General features: G+C 44.1%; 1 protein-coding gene across 8 annotated transcripts; it reads right to left on the reverse strand.

Moving 5' to 3' along the window:
- Positions 1-1,350: 1,350 nt before the first annotated feature.
- Positions 1,351-15,943, reverse strand: qki2 (QKI, KH domain containing, RNA binding 2). Of its 8 annotated transcripts, none has more exons than XM_069517771.1 (9): positions 15,279-15,943; positions 12,652-12,800; positions 11,457-11,573; positions 8,368-8,511; positions 7,092-7,179; positions 6,588-6,872; positions 5,690-5,713; positions 4,939-5,013; positions 1,351-2,965 (listed from the first exon to the last, which is right to left on the reverse strand). In XM_069517771.1, exons 1-9 carry the CDS (start codon positions 15,418-15,420, stop codon positions 2,943-2,945), a joined length of 1,047 nt encoding a protein of 348 aa, XP_069373872.1. In that variant the 5' UTR covers positions 15,421-15,943; the 3' UTR covers positions 1,351-2,942. The 8 variants fall into 8 exon arrangements, 7 of the variants coding, with proteins under 7 accessions (XP_069373872.1, XP_069373871.1, XP_069373874.1 ...); XM_069517770.1 differs by having other exon boundaries at positions 4,939-5,016; XR_011239749.1 differs by lacking the exon at positions 5,690-5,713 and having other exon boundaries at positions 4,939-5,689.
- Positions 15,944-17,602: the final 1,659 nt, after the last annotated feature.

The raw sequence follows: 17,602 nt of genomic DNA on the forward strand, positions 1-17,602 counted from the left end.
CTCTCCACTCAATATTTCTTTTTTATTCTCTCTCTCTCTCTCTCTTTTGCTATCTTCCAGTCTTGCTTCTTCCTGTCCAGAGGATTGTCAGCGGCGGTCACATTCTGTCCTCTCTCTCTCTCTCTCTCTCTCTCTCTCTCTGTGATCAAGGGGCTGGGGTTGAGGCCACAGCGCAGGCTCAACTCCAAGCCTGAAGTTCAATATCACCCCAACAACTCCACAATGGAAGCAGGAAGGGCAGGGAGAGGACGAATGAGCCACCCACTGCTGCATTAACCACGGAAACCCCCATGTGATTCTCCCTTCTTCTTTTTCTCTCCCCTTTGTGAGTGTGTGAAACTTGAAATGTGCGGTTTAAAGGGAAGAGTTTGCTTTTAACTTGTGTCAGATAACCCTCTTTATGTGTTCATTTTTATTCAGTGCACCCTTAGAAATGAAAGTGCCATTAAAACAGATGTAGCTGCAATGACACATGTAGGTTATTAGCTGTAGGTTTGCAGAGACTTCAGGGACGAGACTGCGATCCTTTGCAATATTTACTCTGCAGATGTTTGAGGGCGAGCTTGCACAATCAATTTCCCTTCAATTCCCCAGCCATCTACTCCTCCAAAACCTGAACCCCCCCCCCCCACCCCCCGCCTCCTTTCTTTTTTTCTGTTATACATGCGCATGCCTCTGAGGAACCATGGTGAGTTGGGTGTGTTTTGTTCTCTCTTATTGCACACATCAATGTCTGCAATGTCCACTTAAAAAGCAGAGGAAGGAAAAGAAGTGAGGGGAAAAAAAAAAAACCTGTGGCCTTTTCCCTGCATTTTGTCCGAAGTATCCGCTGTGTTTTTTGTTGCTGGTTCCTCTGTGTCTAAGGAGTGTTTGGTGATTAGTATGCAGAAAGGAAGCTGATTTGCATAATTAAGAGCTGCAGAGAAAAAGCGACAAAGTTTTGTTAGTTTTACAACTATGAGTTTAATAGTGTACAAAGAGTTATTCCTGCTCAGAATACTTAAAAAGTTAAACGTTCATTGTCCAACACACAATTTTCCATTTTCTTCTTCTAGACACCAGGAATCCAAAGCAGAGACAGATCTCATTAAAGTGGTTAATAATCACAGAAGAGGTAACAGTTAGTAACCTACACTTGGCAGTGAAGAGTAGATTAATGTTGTACGACACTGTTAATTGTCACACTTATAGGATACAAAAGGCACAGGAGGCAAGCGACGCAGATCTCAGAGGCTCAAGTTAACACAGAGAACATCAGAGTCCAGTTTCTCCCGACATTGAGAATGACTGCTAATGACACATGAAGGATGTTTATACTCATCAAATTACTCTCCGTAATAAGGCATAATGTTCTTATCTGAAAAGGTCGTTTAATGTTATTTTCATGTACAAAATAAAATATAAAAATACATTATAAACTTGTTACAGATGTTACGGCATTTTGTGGGTTGTTTGTTGTTTTTTTTTTTTTTATTTCAAGGCACCAGTTGGTTTGTGTTTGTAAAAGTGCACCACACCCTCTGGGAAAAAAAGCGGATACACATGCAAAGATATACCGTACGTATATATGGACGACTTCATCTCCCAACAAAACAATGAGCCAAATAAAAAACAAACAAGAACACAAACTTAAACACTGTTCTCCTGAGGCGTCCAAACCTCACATCAACGTTTCAGCTTCAATACTGCATTGCACTTCGAATTCAAATGAGCTTCCGGCTTTTTGGCACTAAAATCTGAATTGAGTGGTTATGGATGTGAAGCCGTAAAAATTTAGTGGATGATTAGGCCGCGGCACGTTTCCTGCAGCTCTAATTAATCTGCATACACCCAAAAATGACAATGATTTCATGCTGGGCACAACGCAGCGGCGTAGTGATAAAAGATTTAGGTGTAACATTGTTTCATGGCACTGAATAAATAAAGGCACTGTTGTTCAAGCTCAGACAATACTGTAGTGTGAACAAGGCAAAGGCATCGCTGTGTTAAAGTCCTGGAGATTCAGACAAAAGAAGTGCAACCTCCCCTCTGTGTGTTCGTAACTGCACTGTACAGGCTCTGCATTTATACTGTGTGGCATCAGGATGCTTCGCCTGGTAAATAAACGATCAGACATACTTCGGCATTTAGGAGTTTTTCACTTTTCCTCACTGGGCACCTGTCGCTTTGGGACATTTCGATTCACCCAGGGATGTTTTTTCTTTTTCAAATATGATGAAAATGCAGCACAAAACGCTCCGTTTCCGATGTTGTTACATTTCGAAGGGAAAGCCTGTTGATAAATGAACCATTTCAACACCGATGTTAACATGTTATGATAGAATTAATGCACGTTGGGCTGAAAAAAACAAGTCATTCGTTTAAAAAAACACTGGGAGAGATTCCCACGTTGAGTACGAGGTGACCGCTGAGGAAAAATACTTCAACAATACTTCAAAATATCAACATATCTCCTTCAGTTTAGTGTTTTTCGAGGGGTTTTGTGCTGGATAAGTACAATTACGATCATTATCAGTATAGTTAATAGTAGAGTCATTATTACTGCCTGACATGGACTGAAGGACGGGGGACCTCAGAGACAGTTTGGCACAGCTCAGGATTAGTTTAGGAGCCCTTCACCAGATCAGGGCCCGTCTCTGATAAAGTCGAGCGGTGGCAGTGACTTGGGTTTTAAACTGTTAAAAAAATTCATCGACTGGCTTTGGAAGGCACATTTGGTAAAGTTTTAGCTAGGACTTGGTGATGGGCGTGGTCCTGAGGTTTATTCCCATGATCGCTGTCGTCTGGTTCGTCGGTTAGACGGTAGCAGCCGGGCTGTTCCCAATGTGCCGGCCTCTGGTTGGCTGAGCTGGGGAAGTGCGGGGGGCCACGGGCCAATGAGCGCGCCAGCAGGCAGAGATGGGTGGGTCATCAGTGGGCGGAAATGTCAGAAGGTCAAGGGGTCATGGGTTAGTTGCCGTGGCAGCTAGAGTTAGACGGACAGAGACGGACAGACATGGAAAGGAAACAAAAGGGCACATAAAAGGGGACATAAAAAGAAAAAAAGATAGAAGAGAGATTAGTGTCAGCTAGTGGCGTCAGGATGACAACAAGGCAGATCTACGGCAGTCACACAGCATGAGGGGGATTACATAAGAGCCGCAAACACCTTCACGAGCCTCCGTCACCATTCACCAGGACTCACATCAGCACATCGCCAGGTGTTGACGTTAGGAATGGCCGGTTTGCAACGGTCGCAAGTGCTCATGAAGGCGTTTGCGGGGTTACGTTGAAGGAGACGACTCCTCCTCTGTGGTGACTGCTGCTATAGTGATACTACTCATGCTAGCTGGGCTATGTCTAGCACGGACAGACAGTGAAACCATGGACAGAGAGGGAGACAGCATGGTTTCATGTGGGTGAGAGACTGACCTTTACGTCCAAAGAAAAGTGTCTGAGCCTCAGAAATACTTTGGCTTACTGACAAGTGGAGGTTTTGTTTAGCGGGAGGCGTAAGATCTTGGTGATTAACAGCAACTGATTATTGATTATGGTTTGATCAATTTGCCATGAGGTATTAGAAGAGCGGCTAATCGCTACAGTAAGCAAAGAGGCACCGTAGGAGACAGCGATGAGAGGTTAAGAGATGGTGATTTTAGAGAAACAATTTAACAGTAGACAGACTAGCTACAAGAATTTAGAGGCTTTGGTTTTCTTTAGAGGTTTTTTTCTTCAATAGTCATCTTTATTGCCTTTTAGTGTTTTTTGTCCATTGTGTACAACAGGAGCGCCACCGCTCGCACACACGCACACACACACATTGTAGCTAGCTAGTCCATTTCTATTGCATAAAACAGTCACGAGGCGCGAGAATCGAGTAGGTCGCCTCGTCTTAAATACACAGAGTATAACACTGCCTTCATTGCCACCGTCGCGGTGACTAAAACAGTAGTAGCTACACACTTTGAATAAAGTTTGAAGTTTACATGGAGACACTTCATCTATAAAAAGCATACCTTACAAACAAAAATAAAAAAAATTTACAAACTAAAAAAACCTAAAAAAAATACTACAAGTATTTCCAAGCGATCTTGTTCCATAAGCTTCATATAAGCACTTAAATCCTTAAAATCCCTATATACAAATTTATTTTGCAGCTAAATACATGGTAACAGCACCACTCTGGCTAGGAAATATATGAAAGATGTAAACAGCCCCAATGATCAAGTCCAGTGGGCGACTGATAAGACCACAAACAACAGTATCTCATACAAAAGAGCTTGTAACACAGACTTCAGTAGTTATCACACGCTGTGTTTTAGTAGTAAAAACCAAAGATCATGTTGAATTGAATGACCTTCGGAACAAGACAATCACTGTTACTTTAAGTGTCATATAGTCATTGGGCACAACACAGGATTTAATTCATAATAATAATAAAAAAAACATTTGTGGAAGTCTACTGGAATGAATTGGGTATAAATAAAACTTCCCACAGTATTCGTAGGGTTAAAAGTAGTAAAGAGGAGATAAACAACAACAAAAGGACAAAAAAAAAAAAAAAAAAAAGTTTCCGAGAGAGGACTCCAAATCCGGAGTCACAAGGACCGAGTCACATGAACGGAGCGATCCATTCTAATTGAGAGGGTCCCGGCGTGAGAGCTGTCCAGTTTATCTACCAGGCGAGCACAGATAACCGCCGCAGCTGTGACCCCTAACATGGTTCCTCCCAATCTGCTCACTCACTTCACTTCCACTGCAACAAACACTGTTTCACATTTTACACTGAAGCTGCTTCAGCGTGTGACCATTTTCATCGGATACAGTTATTTCTTTTTTTATGGCATGCCGTATTACAGACACATGTAAACTGAAATTGGTCCATTGGTCTGCATGCACACACGCTAACACACACACACACGTACACATACACATAAAGTGGCTGGTGAGCTAACTAACCTCTGTCTGTGGTCACTACCCTTTGGTAAGGATGGATTCTCTTGTCGTGGCGTCGTACCTTAGTGGTCATGGCACCTGCTAACAGCCATTGACATCGCCAAAACAGAACACAGACGGTTACTCATCAGAAAGACATCAAACAAGTCCACCCATGGCACCAACATCAGTGAAACCAGGAATTTACAAAGTGTTCAAGGCTGAAGGTGAAAAATAAGCACAAAAAAAAAAAAACGTCTCGATATAAGAGACGGAATTTTTGTTCTTCGTTGTTTTGTGGTCTTCTGTTTTTTCCTAAAAGAAAATATGAATCCAAACCTCTAATCTCTAAGTGACTAAGCTTCACTAGTAGTTTCAACATTGGCTGTAAGTAAAGTCACTCTATAGCTCTGTGATCAAAATAAGCTTAAACATATATTAAATCACAAACAGCAGCGCTAAAATATCTACGGGTTCACTAAAATGTGTTAAAATTATAAGCGGAAGCTGGACTATTAAAAAACGTTAAGTAGCTGTCACACCACAACACTAGTCTGCTAATACAAAGAGGAAATTAACAGGAATGGACACTTGACTACTGAATGACTGTCGGGAAACCTGTCGTTCTAAAGTACGAGCAAAATTGAGTGTTTGCTCTGTGGGACAAGTATGTTTCTTCTTTTTTAGAGGGGGGGGGGGGGTCTCTCTGCAAGCCAGTCCGTGTGTGTGCTAGGAAGGGTTGCTATCGCTTAGCCTTTGGTTGGGAAAGCCATACCTGCAAAAACACAGGGAGAAGAGACTGTTAGCCCAGCAATGAGCTTCAGCATCTATCTGTATGTGTCCTGGATGTATTACGAGAGCTGGATACGGCGACCAGTTTGTTCCAACGATGAAAATCCGCCGACGCCTCGAGCGCTGCTTCTACATTTTATGGTCTGGGTTTGAGTTAAGGTGGTTTTGTTGGGTGAAGCTAAGGGATCAAGGGGGTTAATGTCTTCTACTGCATTGGTTTGTTTGTCAGCAGGATTATGCAAAAACTACAGGACGCATTACCACTGAACTTATTGGACGGAGGTAATATGGGTCAGAGAAGAATGCATTAAAGTCTAGTGAGAGATCAGGTTACAAAAATGTCAACTGACAAATCTCCATCTACTAAGAAACACAGTGAGATACAGTCGATAAAAAAGCTTAAATTTGGTTTCTTTAAATGTTCTTTATTCAAAAATATTCAAGTCAACAACCTGTCGTGTTGGAAATAGATGGAACGTGCAGTGAGAAAAATATTTGGCGATAGAAACGCACCAATCAGCCACAGAATTAAAGCAGATCAGTGGTTTCAAAGGAACAATATGTAACTTCCACAGCTGCGGGCTGCAGCGCGGGATAGGGGGATAGTCGTGGTCTTCACCATCATTGCCGATGAAAATCTACCTGATGCGACTCACGTTACGCAGCAATAAAGGATTCTGATCCATTACGTTACGATGTGGGTAGAATGTTTGGGTCTCAGTATTTCGGAACTATTTAACCCATGAAGATTAAAGTTTGTAAAACTTCCCCAGATCCTAGAAAAGCTACTTTTAACGAGTGACCACTGGAGCTCAGTATCCAGTTCTCACAATACATCCATTGACTATTTATGACAGTGATGAACTTTTAAGGTGACATACCTAATACTCCAGTTGAGTCAATCGGGTATTCCAATATGGAGGGTGTGAGTGTGTAGGGGTACTCGTAGGGTGTGTAGATGATTCCAGACTCGGGCCCTTGCTGCACCAGCGCCGGGTGCGGATTGGCTCCCGGCACGAGGGTGGAGCTCTGGATCTGACGGATCAGGGGCATGATGGTCTGTGTGTTGACGGGGGCGGGGTTGCGCAGGGCTGGAGGCAGGACGGGCGTCGGGCCTGTGATGATCCTAGGCGCCTGAGGGGTCGCTAGCTGGAAGGCGGCGGTGGCTGCGCGGCACAAGAACATGCGATATCGCAAGTATGCACACGCCCCCGCATGCGAGCACACACAAAGCAATAGACAGGAAAGAAGAGGAGAGGACAAACAGTCTATTTAACAAAGGCAACAGAGGCATTGTTCATATATACAGTGGACTCCTGTACCAAGACCCCTCCTTTGTCACCCACCAACCCTCCTCCACATGCTAACTGTGATGTCATCCTTACGCATCTTGACATTGGCGTCTCTGTAGGTTCCATTCAGAATGGCCAGCTCCATCAACTGCATTTTCTTCAGGTTGTCCTCCCCCTCAGCCTGCACCAACACATGCAAGCACAGCAGCACAGGGACTGTCATTCAGCCGTTTGAATCAATTCACTTTTGTGAGCGGCTGGTCACAGAGTCATCCAGAGATACAATACACTGAAACTAATTATGATTCATTTTAAATGATTTCAAAAGGGAAAGAAGGTTGTTTTTTTCTCTCTCGTTTGATTTCTGTTTTTAAACGTCTGCACTGGAGTTGAACAGACCTTGACTGCGGCCGCTCCACCACACAGGACATATTCGGTGTCACACACGTTAGCTTCTAAGCTCCTGTTACAGCTTGGTGAGAAGCCTGACTGATTTACAGTTGGTGAGCAAGGTCGGCCGGGTTAGACTAACACACATCATTAACTTTAGCAGCCACGCACACTCACACACGCACAACCATAGATTAACGTGTGTTCAAGCTCCTGATTGCCTGTAGTCACTTCACACATCCAGGACTGAGGCTGTGATTGAAGCGGGAAGTGACGGCTGATTGCTGCAATAGAAATCACCCCGCTGATCCTTTCAGTCTGTTTCTATTGTTGGAAATAATACAGAGGAAAAAGGAGAGAATAGTCCTGTGATTTCAAAATATGTGCTATTGTGCTTGTGTGTCACTCGGGGTAATTTTTAAAGTGCGGGCTGTCGTGTCTATATGCCCATTTTCTATTTGTTATATGTGTGGCTGTAGAGGGGGAGCTAGGTGGGCCGGAGAATGTGAGAAATGTTGAGGAGCGCAATCAAAATGTCCTCTTGTGTGGACAACAAGACAAAAAAAAAAAAAACGGAGAGAAAAAGGAGTACTGTAGCCAGTAGTTGGGAATGAAGTGAGTTGTGAACAAGTGAAAGGAGTGATGGAGTGGGGAGAACGAGTGAACAGACTCTCCATTCATTCCCTCAGCCTTTCAAACATCCCGGGGTTACCATGGAAACCCCTTTATGTGTGTACCCTAATTACCCTAACTCCTTACACATACTCACTCTCATACACACAGAGACACACACACACAAAAACACAAAAAGGACACAAACACACACACGTTTTTTGGACTGACGATCCCCTTCCCCCTTCCATGCATACCAACACAGTGAACCCTCATCCAGTCACACACAGCTTTTCCATCAGTCCAGCCCGTGATACCCGACGCTGTTGTTGGGATAGGGGGGTTTGTTTTTTGGACAGATACTCACAGCGGGCACGAGAAGTTTCTTGACCTCGTTGATGGCCCGCTGGAGCTTGATCTTGGCCCGGTTGTGTGTGTCCTCCACTGTGATCAGGACGTGGAGGTCCTCGCTCAGGTGCTCCCAGTTGGGCTTCCCTCGGTTCATCTCCTCCTGAAACGCACAAACAGTTTCAAAAGCAGCTCGACTTTGAATGCAGCACGCAGCCTCGGCCCATGACTGAAACAGGATTTCGCTTTTCTTCTCCTTTGGCTCGGCTCTTGGATCTGGCTCAAAACGCACACAAACACACACAGACTCACAAGTCTCAAGGTTGTGTAACGCAGCTTTGAAAAGCATCATCACACCCTTGAAAAGACCGTGGTGCTCTTCAGTGCTTACACGGGTTTACTGAAGGTTCTGCACTGAGATTCTTTCAGTCCCATCTTTATCAAAACTAACACAGGAGGGATTTATTCTTTCACCGGTTAATATGTATTGATATTAATAATGAAAGTTGTTTCGTATGCAATCGTCAAGTAAAAATATGAAAAACTGACACTTCTTTCATTTTATTCTTCTGAAAAACTGTTTTAAACAACTTTTACTTTTAATTACAAACTCTAACAGGAGCTGGGTTGGCTGCTTCTCTGTGTTTCAGGCCACTGTGATATTTTGTTGTTGTCTATAAACACTGTGAGAACTTGTGACAGGGATCTATTTTTGTTTTCAGCCACTTATATTTATTAGGGCTAATTAGTAAATTCTAACATTCCAACATCACTTAAATGACGACCGTGGTTTGTTTGTTTGTTTTGATGGATGACCATCTCATTAAACATAAAGCTACAGGTAAGAGACAGGTAGGCTACCTTAGCTTAGCTTAGTTTAAAAAGCTACACCGGAGAAAGCTAACCTGGCTATGCATCTCTAAACCTCAATAATCACATTACATCTTGCTCATTTGATTTGTACAAAAATAAAGGATGAACATGACAGATTTGGGTTTTAAGGGGAGTAAAGATGCCAGTTTGCTTCTTCAGAGCTTCTTTTGTGATGAACCCTCTGGATTGAGGGGGCGGAGTCAGTGTCAAGACAATTTCTACAATTGTCACTGATCACTGCCGATGTTGGTCATCTGTGTGAGTTCGAACTTCTCTCTTTGTCTATGTGTTGCCGGACTGTACATAAAATTGGACGTAGACTCTGAGTCAGGAAAGTGAAGCCAATGCGGGAGTTCCTGAAACCTGTATTCTCTCGAGTGACCATCAGAGGGCGACTCCACTGAGAAAATGACTCTACTTCTCACTTGGACACTAGGTGGGCGTGCAGCTTGAACAAAGATGGTGCTGGACATAATGTCAAACCTCGAGGCTTCAAAACCAGGAACGACATCCTGTTTTTGATGGTCGGTTTTTAATTTTTCACTTTTCCTTTAAGCTAAGCTAAAGTAACCTAATCTCCTGGACTCTAGCTTCCTATTCAACAGTCAAGTGTGAGAGCGGCATTGATCCTCTCATCTCATTAAACGAGAAAGCAAATAAAGAGTATTTTCCAAAACGATTCCTTCGAGCACAGCTGTACAGAGCTGCCACATATGCAAAAAACATCAATACATTAATCTCTAATGAAAACAACCGTTATTTGGAGCCCAGTTAAAACTGATGTTATGAATCCCTCTACCTCAGCGTGGTGTGCTGGAGGTTTGTGGGTGTTTTGTCAAGTGAGATGTACTATAACATTTTGAAGAACCCTGAAAGTCAACATCTCTCTTCTCCCCCTCTCGCCTCCCACTGTGTCTCTGTTTTCCTTCCTCTCTGTCTCTGTGTGTGTCTGTGTGTGTCTCTGAGGGGCGTGCGGGGTAGGGAATGTTCTGGAGAAACAGAGAGAGAGAGAGAGAGACATAGAGAGAGAGAGAGAGAGGTGGTGGGGGGGTGGAGGAATGCTGGACTTGCTCCACCTGCCGTTTGGAAAGCTTGAGACGGCTCCGTCCAACAGCGGACACCAGGGGAGAGGAAGGGAGGACAGATGGACAGAACACCGGGACAGGAGGAAAAACTGAGAACCAAAAACTCAATGTTGACGAAGGACGGATAGATAGAGAAAGAGAGAGAAAGATAGATAGATAGATTTTTATTTTAAACCTGTCAAACATTCATCCAATTGAATCCCAGTTACTTTATCTGCACCGATCTCTGCCAGGCTGCCGGCTCCCATTGAGTTCTATTCATGCTGAAAGTCTCTAATGCATCCGAACATCATGTCCTCTCTAATTTCAGTTCTGTAGCTGCTTAGTGGAAACGCGTCTCAAATTACGATCAATTTAAAGCACATGTGACTTTGACAGAAATTGCAGATGATGTTCAGTCTGATGGACGACCTGTCTCAACCGCACGCTGCGTGGAAGACAGTGAATGAGTAAAAAGACGGACAGCAGCTAAAGGAACAGTGAAGCTTAATAGCTTAGCTTAGCATAATGTCGCATCGGTTGATACCAAGTACCGATACCAGTGCGATTAAAAAGTAGCAACTTAGGCTATATAACCTATTTCAACAGCTGTTTGCTACTAACCCTGTTTGTAAGTGATGTCATTGTTGTTGGAGGGCTCAGGTTAAAACTTTGGACAAACAAATACATACAGAGAATGAATGTGACAGCACTTGTTTTATTATGTAGTTTGACCATTATAACTGAAAATGAACACAAATAAATAACCTAGTAAGATGTACTTCCTTTGAATGGCTCAAAACTGAAGTCTAGCAGGCGGCACAGTTTTACTCGTGGGACTCTGCGGCGTAAAATATTGAAAATCGCGGTCTTATTTTCGTGGTATCGAACTAGTGGATAGATTCCCATACACGCCAATGTCTGACCCCGAGGTTTCGGCAGAATCTGAGGCATTTCAGATGCTGGTATCTGTTATTAAGAACATTTCAAAAGAATGGAAAACTTTCCCCATGAATAAATGTTATTTGAACTTGCACGTTCTTGCTGCCTACAAGAGAGCTGTACAAAGAGAGCTGTCTTAACCAAACAATTATAAGGTATTAGCATGTATCTTGTGTGTGTGTGTGTGTGTGTGTGTGTGTGTGTGTGTGTGTACTCCTGGCATGTGTACCTTCTTCTTGTCTCTCATGGAACCCTTCCCTCGCACCATAATCTTGCATCCGGTTTCTGCCTCCAGTTGTTTGGCCGTGAGTCCACGAGGGCCCAGGATCCTCCCAACGAAGTTGAACTACATGAAAAAAGAGCAACACACACTCATTAAAAATAAACAGAGCTGAGGAGAGACAATATGGTTTTCACAATGTGTGTGTGTGTGTGATTACATATGATGTGAGTGTGTGGCTTTGAAGTAATGTGTGTGTGTTTGTGTGTGTGTATTACGAAGAGAGACAGAAATAGCTCATAATATGGGAGCTGGCTGGTGCCAGTGGCATGACAGGACAGCGACGTTCTCTTAACCTTATCTGTCACCAAGACTGAGTGATTAACTAGACAGCTGCCTCTGTGTGTGTGTGTGTGTGTGTGTGTTTGTGTGTGTGTTTTTTACCACACTCCTTGTCTCCGTCATACACTCCTCTCGTAACATTTGTTCAGCACCTTCCTCCTTTAATCCTCAACTCAGCTCAACATAATGTTCAGTTCTTCTGTAGGAGTTGCACTACACTCCGGGACGACTCTCGACTCCCAGACAACACAAACAAATCCAGATAGAGGAACTGCTCTCTAAATTTAACCCTGATCTCAACCGTTTTCCAGTGCATTCCAGTGTGTGTGTTTCTCGGTGCGTGAGCGTGTGCTCGTGTGGTGTCCTGTTAGTCTCCTGTCATGTGAGTGAGGACAGCCTGTCATTGTATTCAGTGATTGGCGAGCTGATGCACGTAGAAGGTCATGTGAGCCATTCAATGTGGATCAACGCAACTCTTCAATACTAACGAAGCGCTTAACTGTACTTGGCGTGAGCAGGGACGTGACTGGACGGTGAACTCCCGTCATCACACTTGACTTAATGTTGGGAGTAAATAAACTTACTCCACTTTTTAAAGCTCTTATGAATGTTTAAATGCAAATTTGGGGCTGAAACTTGGAGAAATTGAAATGAAACTTTCTAAAACTTCAACTCTTGATTTACATTGTGGGGTGTGATCACAGATGTTTGAAGTGAAGTGAAAGCAGCTTTGAGATAAAGTTGCCTGTGATTAAAAGTGGAACTCTGGCTTTTCTGTAGCCGAGAGGAGATGAAGTGACAACAGCGAAAAGTAAACAGCAACTCTTGGAAAAGGTCAGAGGTCACAGATTTGTTCACTCACGTCAGGGTACTCTTTGACAGGCACGTAGAGCTTCTCCTGCAGCTGAGCCACGGGGCCGATGGCCTCGGGGAGCTCCTCCATGTCCCGCCCGTTGAACATGCCGCCGTTCAGCGTGTCGTTGTACATGTCCTTGCGTACCCTGCCGATTTCTAGGAAAGACAAAAAAAGTTAAGCACACTGACATGAGGACGTCCAAGAAAATGTCCACGGGGGGACAGTGGGGACGTTTCACATTTCTTTACACCATCCGTTTTTTAGGGACGATGACTCACTGTCACCAGAGTTACAGGAGGCTCTTAATGTGACGGCAGACAGGCAGTGAGACAGGCACAGGCATTCTGCACCCCCGTGTAGAATCTAAGCACCGAATGCTTTGCAGCCAGGGCTCATACGTTACTGATAGGATCTCTCTTTTTATTTCTTTCTCCGACAGACACAGGCTCACTGCTCCCCCTCTCACTCTGAAACATAAAGTGAGTAAAGAACATACATGTTTGTGGGGGTCACCTGCTCCTCGACCCCCCCAGTGTTTATGGAGTTGTGGTGCAGGACAGTTATTCAACCACCAGACAGAAATGTCACCAGTATTCACAGAGCGCACTGGGCCTTATTTTTATTATCGATAAATCATTTATCAACAGGTCTATAAAACGCCAGACTCGCTGCCGTCTGCTAACGTCTGATTTTGAGGAAACAAAGAGATTTTCAGTTGACAGTTATGAAAACAGAAAAAAGCAAATGTTTATCTGTTAATCAATTTGACTGGATTAATAACTGATGAATCGTTGCAGCTCCAGAAAGTATGGAAACACCCAATAACAATCTTTAATAATCAAAGTAGTATTAGAGTAATGACACAAATTTGCTTCCCCTCTTTATCATTTTAATTAGCTGGTTCTTGTCATTGAGTTCGGTTTCTTAAAAGGTCTTTTTTTTGGCTGAGGTTTGGTGCAGGAGTGCCATCACAAATGAGACGATCTCTGCCTGTGTGTGTTTGTTTAGGGTTGTCTCAATGACCGATGCTAACCTCCGATGCCTTTGTAATGACACGCTAGCACAATAATAACTGACTACTGCACCACACAAACACAAACGCGACACATGCACGCAGACGGCCGGGTTTCAACTCAGACACGCACGCACACACTGAAGAGAATATCTGCCTTGAGGCACAAATATCATCTGACCTAAGCAGGCTGACAGCCATGTCTCCTTGCTCTGAGAGTGATAAGTCTGACCATAATAACTACAGTAGGACGCTATAATTACAGCCGCAGCTACAGTGACGACGAAGATCCTCTAATAACCTATTCTGACCTGTGAATATGCGGAAAGTGACTATTAAAAAAAACACACACACAAACAAAAGAATCTGCACATGCAAGCAGGGTTTTTGTCTTTGCAGCTAGAAGCGACAGCGAGTCGGTGGAGGAAAATGAGAAGTGAAAGAAGAACAAGGGACTGGAGAGGAGGGGGAAGATAAAGGGGTGAGCTGTAGCAGGCCTTATCTTGACACTTCAACCTGTCATAGGTTTATTTATAGGCCAAACAAACACCCTAACAATATGTGTGAGTGGCGGCCTTTCTTATTACCCTGCGCAAACTTTTTCTGGCCCTTCTGCCCGAGCGCCTCGTCCACATAACTCAGCCGGAAGATACAGCCAGGCTGAAAATGGGCTCGGTGCGGCGCTTTCGCTCGGACCGTGGGTGTCACGTTATCATGTGTGAGGCGAGTCCTCGGCGTGAACACAACTGGAGATGCTTTAAGTTGATCTATTTGTCAGGCTGCAGAGGTCGTCCGGTGCAGGAGCGACCTTCGCTGCGTCACGCGACTTGTCACAGAGGCACAAAGTCAGGACCCCGGGTGGATCCTGATGTGCAACAACCGAGGCAACAACAGGCCTCCTCGGCGTGGCCTGTAGCCAGAGCTGGAGAGTGACATTCAAAGAGGAGGACACATGTGGCATTTAAGAAGACGAGGGACACAATGGCTCCGTTGCAGGGAGCCGGGGGTCTGTGTCATTTCAAAGCTGTTCACAAAAGAAATGTATTACACATCAACAAGTAGAAGGGTGGTGGAGGATTTGTGCTTTGAGGAGCCTCAGGTCACATATTTTACACAGTGACACGCTCTCGTTCCTGCTCAGGGATGGGCTGCAGCATTCACATAAGCCTGCGCATTAGGTCACTGGGAAAGACTAACAACTGTCTGTTTGTTCCCATCACCAACTGACTGTGTGTGTGTGTGTGTGTGTGTGTGTGTGTGTGTGTGTGTGTTATTGAGACAGAGTGAGTGAGAGAGAGAGGGAAGGGCTTTTGGTGTGTGTGTGTGTGTGTGTGTGACAGAGATTGCTGCTCTCAGTAAATTACAATAGTGACTTAAGGCAATGGAGAAATCCAATTAAGTTTTTATTATTGATTGTGAATTTACAGCTATGAGAAGAAAACCTTCTAATACAACAAGTTATTACTTTATCACTGCTAGATGTTAAATTAGGAAGGAACGGCATCACAGTGAGTCAACAAAGTCAATATCTGTTATTTTTAAATCATAATTTGAATCGTGTTTATTCTCTTTGTGATGTGAGAGGTGGCGTGAATTCCTCCAGAGCAGGAGACCGGCTTACCTTCGTCCAGCAGCCGCTCCAGATGCGTGAAGATGCCGCTGAAGTTGGGCAGAGAGCTCATCACCTTCCTGTCGTTCATCAGCTGCATGAGATAGTCCGGGTTGGACTTGGGTCTCTCCTTCACCTCTGTCTCCCCGACCATGGCTTCCTCTTCAGCGGGGAAAGTCACCCAGACAGGTGGGAGAAAGTTATGGTGGTGGAAATAAATTTTATTTTTTTTTAAGGAAAAAGGGGGTGAAAGAGAGTTAGAAAACGCCCCGACAAGCGATGCAAGGAGCCCGGGGGATCCCACCGGCCGCGACCCGATCACCGGCGGATGAAACTCAAACCTCAGCCCCGGTTAAATCGACTGTCCCTCGGTCACTTTCGTGCGTGGGGCCCCTTCTTCTTCTGAAACGTTCCCCCTCCTCTGTGCGGCTCTGAGCGGAGTTTGAAAAACTTCTTCCCGGGAGGAGGGAGCTGGGGCTCGGTGTGACACTTCTGACCGGCTCCGTGCACTTCTCCAGCGGCTTCAGCTCGACCCTGTGACCGTGTCCTGCGCCCCGACTCTTCCGCCTGTGTCCACCCGGGCTGTCGGTGTCTGTGCAGCGGGGTTCGACTCCCGATCATATGACCACTGTACCACAGCAGCACGAGTGGGCTGCCGGGAGCGCGCACCAGCAGCAGAGGGGAGGAGGCTCGTGCTCGTGCTCATCAACAACCGCCTCACCCCCGCGTCGCCCCCACCTCCCTTACACACACACACACACACACACACACACACACACACACACACACACACATTACAATACAACAGTTCTGCATAGGTATGTGCACCTGTTCACTGTGTGTGTGTGTGTGTGTGTGTGTGTGTGTGTGAGTGTGTGTGGGACAAAATGTAAGTCCCCAAAACATGAATCATTTTATATTTCAAGGTGAAGACATGATTTAAAGTCAGGTTTAAGTTAAGGTTAGATTTAGTTTAGTGTCAATATTAGGTTAAAGTTAGATTAGTTTCAGGCTTAGGTTTCGTTTTGTTTTGTTTTAGATTCAGATTCAGATTTAGGTTTAGGTTTAGATTTAGATTTAGGTTTAGGTTTAGGTAAAGGCTAAGGTTAGGGTGAGGTTAAGTTTAGGTTAAGTTTAGGTTAGGTTTATGTTAAGTTTTAGATTTAGGTTCAGGTAAAGGTTAGGTTTGGGTTAGGGTGAGGTTAAGGTTAGGTTTTGGGTAAGGTTAAGGTTTAGGTTAGGTTTATGTTAGGTTTTGTTTTACATTTAGGTTTAGGTTAGGTTATGGTTTGATTTAGGTTAGAGCCTTTTCTGGGGTAAAGAAAACTACACTTCATACAACTTAGATGAAACGAACTAGTGAAAACATCACGAGCATTATAACATTTCTGCTAATAGTTCTCTTTCACCCAAATCTTACACACTGGACCTTTAAAGTGAGTCTACGGGAAATGAACGCACATCGATGTAATGTCCTCTGAAGTCACTGTGTGTCTGTGTGTGTCCCATCAAGTGCTGTGCATTCATTTTAGATTATTTCCATTTTCACCTACTTTAAAGCACATCAGATGGAAATGTTGTTGTTTTCACTACATCACCACATCTGCTCCTGCACGGACCAGGCCCCGCAGCTGTATGATCTTAAAACAAGAATCATAAACACCTCACATCAGACTGAGGCTCAGGTCGGAGGGTCTGAGAGGTCAAGGAGGCCCCGTGGTCTCTGTGTGAAGTGACTCTTAACAAGTCTTGTTTGAAAGTCGTAGAGCGCAGCTCAAACAAAACAATCCCAAAACGGAAAAGGACGAATACAAAGAGACGCAAAACTGCTACAAATAGATTTAGAATGGCTACAAAGACTCACAACTATACCAACAAGATGCAAAATAGCCACAGAGTAACACATCATAACCACGTGAGACATAAAATCACTACAAGGAACATTAATTAACCACCGAGGGATTCTAATATGATCCAAAGGAGATGCAAAATAAATACAAGACACAGAAGAGCCACCGAGAGACACAAAATGTCTGTTAAGGTGCTACAAAGAGACAAAACAGGAACATCACTGCAACCAACAGACCCAAAACACACATCAGAGAAACACAAAACAACCACAAAGAGATGTGAAACTGCTGCAGAGAAACACAAAACAATCCCAAAGAGACAGAAACACAACATGACAAGACACAAAATGACAAACTGAATGGATATAGAGATGCTCGATGACCGCACGGAGACAAGGTGAAATATAACTAAACAATGACATGTGTGTAATTTGACTTTAGAGCATTGACACATTTCACTATCAATAATTCTGTCAATAACATTTA

The sequence above is a fragment of the Paralichthys olivaceus genome, chromosome 21 (assembly GCF_024713975.1).
Source record: "Paralichthys olivaceus isolate ysfri-2021 chromosome 21, ASM2471397v2, whole genome shotgun sequence".
NCBI classification, from domain to species: Eukaryota; Metazoa; Chordata; class Actinopteri; order Pleuronectiformes; family Paralichthyidae; genus Paralichthys; species Paralichthys olivaceus.

Excerpts from the sequence above, each read along its gene's own strand:
- qki2 (XM_069517770.1), bottom strand. The coding sequence starts at position 15,420 with ATGGTCGGGGAGACAGAGGTGAAGGAGAGACCCAAGTCCAACCCGGAC. Across the intron at positions 8,512-11,456 it reads CCATGAGAGACAAGAAGAAG|GAGGAGATGAACCGAGGGAA; the intron begins GTACACATGCCA and ends TGTGCGTTTCAG. Across the intron at positions 5,714-6,587 it reads TGACTCAACTGGAGTATTAG|TCTCTTCTCCCTGTGTTTTT; the intron begins GTATGTCACCTT and ends CTGGGCTAACAG.